The sequence below is a fragment of the Rhinolophus sinicus genome, chromosome 2 (assembly GCF_057876585.1).
Source record: "Rhinolophus sinicus isolate RSI-liver-muscle chromosome 2, RSI-T2T, whole genome shotgun sequence".
Classification (NCBI taxonomy): domain Eukaryota; kingdom Metazoa; phylum Chordata; class Mammalia; order Chiroptera; family Rhinolophidae; genus Rhinolophus; species Rhinolophus sinicus.
In genome coordinates this window covers 73,401,614-73,414,085 of record NC_142502.1, presented here as the reverse complement: position 1 = coordinate 73,414,085, position 12,472 = coordinate 73,401,614, and the positions used below count along the sequence as shown (strand labels likewise).

General features: G+C 36.5%; 1 protein-coding gene across 2 annotated transcripts in view; it reads right to left on the bottom strand.

The window, feature by feature from the left end:
- Positions 1 to 4,491: 4,491 nt before the first annotated feature.
- Positions 4,492 to 12,472, bottom strand: part of CGAS (cyclic GMP-AMP synthase) — a 29,414-nt gene continuing 21,433 nt past the window's right edge. For both annotated transcript variants that reach the window (XM_019749272.3, XM_019749271.3), the window contains one exon: positions 4,492 to 6,471. In XM_019749272.3, coding sequence (XP_019604831.3) covers positions 6,120 to 6,471 — 352 coding nt within the window. In that variant the 3' untranslated portion in view covers positions 4,492 to 6,119. The remainder of the gene's footprint in view (positions 6,472 to 12,472) is intronic.

The following is a 12,472-nucleotide window of genomic DNA, read 5'->3' as shown; positions in this document are numbered from 1 at the left end:
AAGTAAAACATACTATCATTAATGTGTTAGAGAAAGGTTTTCAGTGAAGGTGGGCTAGGCTAACAGCTAGGAGACCACCTTCTTAAAACAAAATTAAATATAAAGTGTTAAGTACCGGGTTTCTTTTGGAGTGATGAAAATGTACTGGGATTACATAGTGGTAATGGGTACACCACTTTTGAATATACTAAAAACCACGGAATTGTGCACTTGAATGAATTGTTGTGTAATTTATATCTTAATAGAGTTGTTATTTTAAAAGTCTCCTTAAAAGCAGAAAAGTTGGCAGGACACTAAGGAACTAGAAATCCAAGAGTCCAAGAGAGTGAAGCAGAGCACAGGCAACTCCAAAACCGTTTGGGACGTTTGATGACCGTATTCTGCTAAGCCAGTGGGAAGGGAGGCAAGGTGGCATTTTCCTAGGTTAAACTAAATATTCAGACTCATAATACCACAAACAGCCATGCTTAGCATCAGATTCACTCAGGAGCATATGAAACAGCTTGCCAGCAAGGCACTGTCAGGTGTTCATGGGAGTAGCCCTCGCATAAGTCCATATAACCATCCTGGAGCTAGTCTCATTGATGATCCCAGGTGACACTTCAGAGGCCAGAGACTAGACCCACCTCACTGGGTATGAGGTCCACCTTAGCATGGAAGCTCCATAACCCAAAGGAGCCAGTATCTCTTATAACAACTTCACAGGCATAGATTACCATACTGAAAAACTGAATATTGACTTTGGTGACAAAAAGAAAAAAAAAAGTCAAGAATCAAGGTCCATTTAAGTTGAAAAATTTAAATAACACCCTCTTCACATTAAATTAGGATACCAAAGGGCTATCACCTTAAGGTAAGGTAAAACAAAAGTAAACCTACTTCCAGCTTTCTGCAAGCAGGTGGCCCTGGCACTTAGAAGAGTAGGAGTCAAAATGAAAAGTGAAAAATAACATTGAGAAGTATTGCCTCAGTTTATATAGATGTGAAACCCATGTTCACATTGACTCGGTGGTTCAAGAAGCTTCCAGAAGTAATTGTGATTTGATGTGCTTCATTCACTGATTGCTAATGTCCCCCAGAAGCCTGGCAAATGCAAACAAATCCTCTCTAGAGGGAGGCACCTTCATACTAGGCCAAAAAGAAGCTCCACAAAAATTCTTCAAGAATAATAAACAGCACTGAGTAGAAAAAGAACCATGCACCACAAAGAAGAACCAGAAGAAACAATAGAAACAGCTATAGTAAACTACAACTATTGAAATTATCAGATTATAAAACTACGATTACTATTAAACAACACAGGCTTCAAAATTGCTGCCAGAAATAGACTACAGGAAGTAACATAGCCAATGAGAACAAGAACCAGACTAAACTTCTAGAAATAAAAAATATATACAATAAAAAATTTCAAACTCAATGACCACAAATTAAAACAGAAAAGTGGAATGATATTATTGAAGCAGGGTATAGAAATGAGATATGATATTACCCTAATTTTGTGTATAGATAGATAGATAGATAGATAGATAGATAGATAGATAGATAGATAGATATTTTCATAAAAAATAATTTTTAAGGATGAATTAACCAGAGGATTAGACATAATTGAACACTGAATAAGTGAACTAGAAGATAAGTCAGAATCCAGATTGCAACACAGAAAGACAAAAAAGATAGAAAATACAAAAGAGGGTTAAACAATAGAAAATTCCTTAGAAGTTCTAACATGCATTTAACTAGCGTCCCAGAGAAGACAAAAAGGTTAGGGCCAGGCCAATATTAAGAGATAATGGCTGAGAATTTTCCAAAACCAATAAAAAATAGCCACAGAATCAAGCTCAATGAATCTCACGCCAGGTAAATAAAAAGTTATACACAACTATACATATAATAATGAAATTCCAGAATGCCAAAGACAAAAATCCTAAAATCAGCCAGAGAAAATTATTAAGTTAATAATGCCATCTCTCTGGGTAGTGGAATTATAAGCAATTTTAACTTTCTTCTTTACATTTAAACATGAGCATCTGATTCTGTTACATATTACTTTTAAATGGACACAAAGGGGGGATGGAGGGTGGGAGATGAGGGCAATATATGGTGATGGAAGGAGAACTGACTCTGGGTGGTGAACACACAATGGGATTTATAGATGATGTAATACAGAATTGTACACCTGAAACCTATGTAATTTTACTAACAATTGTCACCCCAAGAAACTAAAAAAAAAATTTCATCTTTGTCAAATCATATATGCATGTAGTATACAGAAGCAAATAATTCTACAAAGCTTATTTAAAAAAAAAAAAAAAGTCCCCCGCCCTTACCCTTCATTTTCTATTACCAAGATGCAACAATTTCATCTTTCAGCCATTTTTAAATAATATGCTTACATTTTCTTGGTTTTTCAAATTTGATATTTCTACTGATTTCCCACTATAAGAGAGAGAATTCAGCTCTTTCACATCTGCGATGGTCAAACTCAGGGTGGACTCATAACCCTGACCTTCTGGTTCATATCAAGGTATAATTTAACCTAACTCAAAGACGGGTCTTACCTTTGCTGTTGGCTTCTGGGAGATAATCACTAAGGCCTTGGAACATGCCAGAAAGTCTAACAATGATTTATGGTGGGCCTTTGGGCCATATCACTTGGCTTCGAGAGGGGTTGGAGACTGAAGTTAGACATGTTGGCAACGAACCAATGGGCTCTGATAAAAACTCTGGATACTGAGGCTTAGGTGAGCTCTCCTGGTTGGCAATATTCCATATGTCCTATTATACATTGATGATAAGAGAATAATGCATCCATGACTCCACAGGAAAAGAATGGAAGTCCCGTGTTTGGTACCCTCCTGGACTCTGCTCTATGTGACTTTTCCCTTGGCGAATTTTAATCCGTACCCTTATCCTGTAATAAACTGTAACCATGAGTACAAAGGTTTCACTGAGTTCTGTCTTTCCAGTGAATTATTAAACATGAGAGTGATTTGGGGAATCTCCTGAAACTACAATTGGTGGCAGAAGTGAGGATGTTGTTTTCCCCAATGATATAATTGGATAAACTGACACAACATTCTTGATTCCCCTCCCCTTTAGTATGCTTCCAACCAATTAAATATGTAAAAGCAATGGGATGTACATGATTATGTGTATGTAATTATGTTTGTTAAAGAAGATTGTAGTGCTGCTCTTGCTGGAGTCTCTCACTCCCTTGCTGATTTTGAAGTAGTAAGCTGCCAATGTTGGGAGATTCACATGGCAAGGAACCAAAGGCAGTTTATCAACACTCAGAAATATGCTGAAGTCCTCAGTCTTCTAACTGTAAGGAGCTGAATACTGCCAACAAAACGGGATTTTTTTCCAGACATGCCTCAGATGATACAATCCCAGCTGACATCTTCATTGTAGCCTTGTGAGGCCCTGCCTAGCGCGATGCCCAGAATCTTGACCCACTGAAACTATGAGATAATAAATGTGTATTAAGTTAGAGTTTGTGGTAACTTGTTATGCAGCAATAGGAATCTAACACAATCTAACCCTCTCTACCACCACTATCACCACACAAGCATGCAGCCTGTGGCCCTATCCTCCCCACATAATTAATCATAATTTTTATAAGATTAATAGTCAATGGTTGTTACTTTTACTATATAAATACTTAACTACAGGTGAGCAATATTCTCAAATCATACTATGATTACTTTTCTTTTGTACACATTCATTTTTTTCCTTGAGTTAAAAGTAGCTTGAATTTTTTTGTTTGCCTTCTTTTCTATTTATCATTCATTGTCCCCAAAACTCTCCTCCAAATGTCTAACTTTTCTCTTAGTATGTTCAAACATAGTAGGTTGTTAAACAAGATATATAAAATACACAAGCCATAGAAGACTGATAAATTCAACTACACTAAAATTTAAAAACCTTGTTTACTAAAAGAAACTAAAAATGGTAAAGACAATCTACACAGTGGGAGAAGTTATTCGTTATATAGACAACCAACAAAGTGTAAGTACTGTCATGCGCCACTTAACAGGGATACTCTTGGCGAAATGCGTTGTTAGGCAATTTCATGACTGTGCGAACATCACAGAGGGCACTTACACAAACCTAGATGGCCTAGCCTACTACACGCCGAGGCTGTAAGGCATAGCCTATTGCTCCTGGGCTACAACCCTGTACAGCGCGTGACTATACTGAGTACTGTAGGCAACTGTAACACAATGGTATTTGTGTATCTAAACATAAAAAAGTACATTAAAAATATGGTATGAAAGATAAAAAATGGTCCACCTATATATGGCACATGCCATGAATGGAGCTTGCAGAACTGGAAGCTGCTCTGGGTGAGTCAGTGAGTGAGTGGTGAGTGACTGTGGAGGCCTAGGGCATGACTGTACACTGCTGTAGACTTTATAAACACTGTACACTTAGGCTACACTAAATGTATAAAACATGAGATTAAATCAAGCACAGAAGAAAATAATGTAATCAAGAGACTTGGGAAACAAGATTTATGAGGCTGCTTCCAGTGTAACACAGCATACTGTTTTACAGCAAACATTTTTTTAAAAAATAAATTTTATTAGGGAATATTGGGGAATAGTGTGTTTCTCCAGGGCCCGTCAGCTCCAAGTCATTGTCCCTCAATCTAGTTGTGGAGGGCGCAGCTCAGCATCAAGTCCAGTCTCCGTTTTCAATCTTTAGTTACAGGGGGTGCAGCCCACCATCCCATGTGGGAATCAAACCGGCAACCCTGTTGTTCAGAGCTCTAGTTCTAACCAACTGAGCCATCCGGCCGCTCCCAGAAAACATTTTTTTTTTTTTGTAAGTACAAAGAGAACACTTGACAATAATTACAAAAAATATAGTACAGTAAATAAATACATAGACCAGTAACATAAACATGTATTACCATGATCATGTATTACGTGCACGCTTTTATACAGCCGGCAGCACAGATTTGTTTATACCGTGTTTCCCCGAAAATAAGACTGAACCCGGACAATTGGCTCTAATGTGTCTTTTGGAGCAAAATTAATATAGGACCCGGTCTTATTTTACTATAAGACCGGGTGTTACGTAATATAAGACCCAGTGTTATGTTAATCTTTACTCCAAAAGACCCATTAGAGCTGATTGTCCGGCTAGGTCTTATTTTCAGGGAAACACGGTACCAGCATCACCACAAAACACATGAGTAATGCATTGCACTATGACATTACCATGGCTGACAGGAATTTTTCAACTCCATTATAATCTTACGGGACCACCGTTCATTGTGTGGTCTGTCGTTATGCGGCACATGAGTGTATCTAAAATATAAAACTTCTAGAAAACAATGAGAAAACATTCATTAAAACAGTCGTAAAGAAAATGTGCAAAATACAGGAATAGAAAAAGTGAACAAACAACAATTGCCTCTAAGTTCAACAATGCCTGAGAGGGTGACATTTTATTCCATACCTATTTCTTTGAATTATATACCATGTGTATGTACTGCCTTTTCAGGAATACATACAAAAGTGTTACTAAAAATAAACATAAGCGGGGTGGCCGGTTGGCTCAGTTGGTTAGAGCGCGAGCTCTGAACAGGGTTGCTGGGTGGATTTCCACATGGGTCAGTGAGCCGCGCCCTCCACAACTAGATTGAAGGACAACGACTTGGAGCTGATGGGTCCTGGACAAATGCAGTTCCCCAATATTCCCCCAATAAAATTACTTAAAAAAATAAAATAAAGAAAGAAAATGTTATGTTTTATGTTTAGCCATGCATATTAAATTACCCAATATTTTCCTAGGAGATTATGAATTTCTTGAGAGTTGTAGAGACAATGTAGAACTTATATTTTCATTTCCTTACCTATCTTACTACATTGCTTCCAAATATGTTTGTGCATTAAACAAAGCCCACCAGATTTATGTAAGCCACGAATAAGAGTTCGCGCTTTAACCAACTGAGCCATCCGGCCACCCTATACTCAGTAGAGTTTATTAGTAAGACAAACTGAGCTGAAAAATTAGTTACATTCATTTTCATCAGTCATTGCTGTGAAAAATTTCAAACATCCTAATTATTATAGTCACTGGATTTCTTGATTCTTTTTAAAAATATAATTTCAAAATTCACCAAAAACTGGAAATCCATTATTTCTTTCATATTCAATTTGATTTGACAGAAATTCTTTACTCCCTCTGTCAATGTGGTCTTGAGAGAACAGATTGAATCCAGGAATAAAATAATGCTTAAGATCTTCTGCCCTGAGGCACTGAAGAAAGTATTCCACACACCGATCAAAGGAGATTTTCAGGTCCTTGGTTTGCCACTTATCATCAGTTGGGTCCTGGGTACATACGTGAAAGAAGGCAGTTTTCACATGGTACGAACAGAAATTTTCCAGTTTCTCTCGGTTTCCAAACTTGTTTTTCAATTGTTCTAAAAGATATTTCATTAGTTTTAAACAATCTTTCCTGTTGAATAAAAAAGAAAACCATTTATTTTTACTTATTTACAACCTGCTTTATTCCACAAAGAGCATTAAGCACATTACAGGAAAAACATATAAAGATACAATAAACAATGAAGATATGTAACAGGGGTGCCAAAAAAATGTATACACATGATTTGTATTCATCTTTTGTTATCAGTATATATTGAGTATTACAATTTTAATAGAGTTTTTTTCCTTTCTTAAAATGTGTATACATTTTTTGGCACCCTCTGTATATATAATCACTCTAAAACCTCATTATTTTTTTTCAAATATATGCTTTCAATTTCAAAAACATATGTTTCTTCCCTCTTCCCCATTCCTAGCTTCAGTATTTTATTCTATCAGGATTAATTCAACTACATGAAACTAGAAGATATTTGTATTATTCATCCAGTTACTTAGTATTCAGAAAAACCTTGTTTTAATTTGTATACAATGATTTTGCCTTACTAGGCTACAAATATTTACATTATTCATCCAGATATTTCATAGACAAATTTTAATGTTTTTAAAATTATTTAGCCTTATCAGCAATATAGTTCTCTTAACGCTGGTTTCAAAACCTGTACATGAAGCCTGTGCCTGCATGTTGTGTATTCTTGCTTTGATCTTTAAACTTTTGAGACCTTTATACTGGACAACATTAGAAACTGAGATTGAGAAGAAATTGTTCATTCAAGTTTAGCCAGTCAGTCCCTGGCCTTCAATGCAGACAAACCACCTCAAAGCAAGCACCAGTAGCCAATAAGAGTGATCTGTTGGCACCCTCCCATTACGTGACATTAATATTCATTACCTTGAAGTGATCAGAATACTAAGACAATTGTCCTGGCTAATCATGACTAGTGTTTACACTCTCTTACTCTGTTTTACTTTATACATCCGTCTGATCCAGGTTCAGGACTATGCTCTCTGGCCTTGCCTTCTTTTTTTTTTTTTTTTTTTTTTTTTTTTTTTTTTTTTTATTAAATTTATTGAGGTGACAGTTGTTAGTAAAATTACATAGATTTCAGGTGTACAATTCTGTATTACATCATCTATAAATCCCGTTGTGTGTTCATCACCCAGAGTCAGTTCTCCTTCCATCACCATATATTCGATCCCCCTTACCCTCATCTCCCACCCCCCACCCCCCACCCCCCTTACCCTCTGGCAACCACCAAACCATTGTCTGTGTCTATGAGTTTCTGTTTCTCATTTGTTTGTCTTGTTCTTTTGTTGTTTTGGTTTATATACCACATATCAGTGAAATCACATGGTTCTCTGCTTTTTCTGTCTGACTTATTTCGCTCAGCATTATACTCTCAAGATCCATCCATGTTGTCACAAATGTTCCTATATCATCTTTTCTTACTGCCGAATAGTATTCCATTGTGTATATATACCACAACTTCTTCATCCATTCATCTATCGAAGGACATTTTGGTTGTTTCCATGTCTTGGCCACTGTAAACAAAGCTGCAATGAACATTGGAGCACACGTGTCTTTATCTCTAAATGTTTTCAGATTTTTTGGGTAGATACCCAGGAGAGGGATTGCTGGGTCATATGGCAATTCTATTCGTAATTTTTTGAGGAACCTCCACACCGCCTTCCATAACGGCTGCACCAGTCTGCATTCCCACCAACAGTGTATGAGGGTTCCTTTTTCTCCACAGCCTCTCCAACATTTGTTACTATTTGTCTTGTTGATGATGGCCATTCTGACTGGGGTGAGGTGATATCTCATTGTGGTTTTGATTTGCATTTCTCTGATGATTAGTGATGTTGAGCATTTTTTCATATGTCTATTTGCCATTTGTATGTCCTCTTTGGAGAAATGTCTCTTCAAGTCCTCTGCCCATTTTTCAATTGGGTTGTTTGTTTTTTTGTTGTTGAGTTGCATGAGTTCCTTGTATATTCTGGATACTAGCCCCTTATCGGAGGCACTGTTTGCAAAAATCTTCTCCCATTCAGTTGGTGGCCTCTTTATTTTGTCAATGGTTTCTTTTGCTGTGCAGAAGCTTTTAAGTTTCATATAGTCCCATTCGTTTATTTTAGCTTTTACTTCCATTGCCTTTGGAGTCAAGTTCATAAAATGCTCTTTGAACCCAAGGTCCATAAGTTTAGTACCTATGTTTTCTTCTATGCAGTTTATTGTGTCAGGTCTTATGCTTAAGTCTTTGATCCATTTTGAATTAATTTTGGTACATGGTGACAAATAGCAGTCCAGTTTCATTCTTTTGCACGTGGCTATCCAATTCTCCCAGCACCATTTATTGAAGAGGCTGTCTTTGCTCCATTGTATGTTTTTAGCTTCTTTGTCAAAAATTATCTGTCCATATTTATGTGGTTTTATTTCTGGGTTCTCAATTCTATTCCATTGGTCTATATGTCTGTTTTTCTGCCAATACCATGCTGTTTTGATTATTGTGGCCCTGTAGTACAAGCCAAAGTCAGGAAGTGTGATACCTCCATTATAGTTCTTTTTTCTTAAGATTGCTTTGGCTATTCGGGGTCTTTTGTGGTTCCAAACAAATCTGATGATTTTTTGTTCTATTTCTTTAAAATATGCCATTGGGATTTTGATGGGGATTGCATTGAATCTGTATATTGCTTTGGGTAATATGGCCATTTTAACTATGTTGATTCTTCCAATCCATGAGCACGGAATGTCTTTCCATTTCTTTGTGTCTTCTTCAATTTCTTTCAGAAAAGTCTTATAGTTTTCAGCATATAGGTCTTTCACATCCTTGGTTAAGTTTATTCCTAGGTATTTTATTCTTTTTGATGCAATTGTAAAAGGAATTGTTTTTTGTATTTCTTTTTCTGAGATTTCATTGTTGGTATATAGGAAGGCAATGGACTTTTGTGCATTGATTTTGTAGCCAGCAACTTTACTGTATTCGTTGATTGTTTCTAATAGCTTTTTGGTGGAGTCTTTAGGGTTTTCTATATATAGCATCATGTCATCTGCAAAGAGTGATAATTTAACTTCTTCATTCCCAATTTGGATGCCTTTGATTTCTTTCTCTTGCCTGATTGCTCTGGCAAGGACTTCCAACACGATGTTGAAAAGCAGAGGTGATAGGGGACATCCCTGTCGTGTTCCTGAACGTAGAGCAAAGGGCTTCAGTCTTTCTCCATTAATTATGAGATTAGCAGAGGGCTTGTCATATATGGCTTTTATTATGTTAAGGTATTTTCCTTCTATACCTATTTTATTAAGTGTTTTAATCATAAATGGATGTTGTATTTTGTCAAATGCTTTTTCTGCATCAATTGATATAATCATATGATTTTTGTCCTTTATTTTGTTTATATGATGTATCACATTGATGGATTTGCGTATGTTGAACCATCCTTGTGCCCCGGGGATGAACCCCACTTGGTCGTGATGAATAATCTTTTTAATGCATTGTTGTATTCGATTTGCTAGAATTTTATTTAGGATTTTTGCATCGGTATTCATCAGAGATATTGGTCTGTAGTTTTCTTTTTTTGTGCTGTCTTTACCAGGTTTTGGTATCAGGGTAATGTTGGCCTCATAAAATGTGTTGGGGAGTACTGTTTCTTCTTCAATTTTTTGGAAGAGTTTGTGCAGAATTGGTATTAGATCCTCTTTGAAGGTTTGGTAGAATTCACTAGTGAAGCCATCTGGTCCCGGACTTTTGCTTTTGGGAAGGTTTTGGATGACTGATTCAATTTCGTTACTGGTGATCGGTCTGTTTAGATTTTCCAGTTCTTCATGGTTCAGCCTTGGAAGGCTATATGTTTCTAAGAACTTATCCATTTCTTCTAGGTTGTTGAATTTGGTGGCATATAGTCCTTCATAGTATTCTTGGATGATCCTTTGTATTTCTGTGGTGTCCGTGATAACTTCCCCTTTTACGTTTCTGATTTTGTTAATCAGTGTCTTCTCTCTTTTTATCTTAGTAAGTCTAGCCAAGGGTTTGTCAATTTTGTTAATCTTCTCAAAGAACCAGCTCTTTGTCACATTAATTTTTTCTATTGTCTTTCTGTTCTCTATTTCATTTATTTCTGCTCTAATTTTTGTTATGTCCTTTCTTCTGCTGACCTTGGGTTTTACCTGTTCTTCTTTTTCTAGTTCTTTAAGGTGTAACATGAGGTTATTTATTTGGGAATTTTCTTGTTTCTTGAGATAGGCCTGTAATGAGATAAATTTCCCTCTTAAAACTGCTTTCGCTGCATCCCAAAAATTTTGGTAGGATGTATTTTCATTGTCATTTGTTTCTATGTATCTTTTGATCTCTCCTCTAATTTCTTCTTTGACCCAGTCCTTCTTTAAAAGTATGTTGTTTAGTCTCCATGTATTTGTGTTTTTTCCCGCTTTCTTTTTACAGTTGATATCCAATTTCAAAGCCTTGTGATCAGAGAATATGCATGGTATGATTTCAATCTTTTTAAATTTGTTGAGACTGATTTTATGTCCCAATATATGGTCTATCCTTGAGAATGTTCCATGTACACTAGAAAAGAATGTGTAGTCTGATGTTTTAGGATGAAGTGCTCTATAAATGTCAATTATGTCCATTTCATCTAATGTGTCATTTAGGGCTACTATTTCGTTATTTATTTTCTGTTTGGATGATCTATCCATAGCTGTCAATGATGTATTTAAGTCCCCTAGTATAATTGTGTTTTGGTCAATTTCTCCCTTTAGTTCTGTTAGTAGTTGCTTGGTGTATTTCGGTGCTCCCTGACTAGGGGCATAAATATTGATGACTGTTATGTCTTCTTGTTTTACAGTCCCCTTCACCATTATGAAATGTCCATCTTTGTCTCTTGTTATCTTTTTCACCTTGAAGTCTGTTTCATCTGATATCATTATGGCTACACCTGATTTTCTCTGGGCACCATTTGCTTGGAGTGTCAATTTCCACCCTTTCACTTTGAGTCTATGCTTGTCCTTGTAGCTGAGATGTGTCTCTTGGAGACAGCATATGGTTGGGTTTAGTTTTTTGATCCAATCTGCTACTCTGTGCCTTTTTATTGGTGAGTTCAGTCCATTTACATTTAGGGTGATTATTGATATGTGAGGATTTCCTGTCATTCTATCTTTAGTTTTCTGGTAAGGCTGTGTCTCCATTGTTTCTTTGCCTTTTTGTTGTTGTCTGTTATTTCTGTGTGGTGGTATTCTGTGATGTTTCCCTCTGTTTCTTCTTTTATTTCAGTATATATTTCAGTTCTGGATTTTTTTTGAGTGGTTACCCTTAAGTTTATGTAAAAGTAAGTTTGATATTTAGAGTATTCCATTTTCTTCAGCACGCTTACTTTCTCCATTCCCATATTCCGGTTCAGGCCTTTATTCTCCCCCTTTTTGAGTTTTGGTTGCCACAAATTGTCCCTGTTGATGGTGGTCGAATAGCCTCCTTTAGTATTTCTTGTAGTGCAGGTCGTGTATTAGAAAATTCCCTCAGCTTCTGTATGTCTGGAAAGGTCTTTATTCCTCCTTCATATCTAAAGGATATCTTTGCTGGATATATTATTCTTGGCTCATGATTTCTCTCTTTCAATAGTTTGAATATTTGGTTCCACTCCCTCCTGGCTTGTAGAGTTTCTGCTGAAAAATCTGATGATAATCTAATGGGCTTTCCTTTGTAAGTTACCGTCTTCTTTTCCCTGGCTGCCTTGAGGATTCTTTCTTTGTCGTTGATTTTAGACAGCTTCAGTACAATGTGCCTTGGAGAAGGCCTGTTGGGATTGAGGTAACTAGGTGTTCTATTCGCTTCTTGGATTCGAGGGTCCAGTTCTGTCCACAAATTTGGGAAGTTCTCATCGACGATTTGTTTGAATATATTCTCTGTTCCCTTCTCTCTTTCTTCTCCTTCTGGTATGCCCATTATTCTTATATTGCTCTTTCTGATGGAGTCAGAAAGTTCTTGTAGAGTTCTTTCATTTCTTTTAAGTCTCAAGTCTCTTTCTTCTTCTATCTGTGTCATTTCCAGGTTTCTATCTTCGATGTCACTGATTCTTTC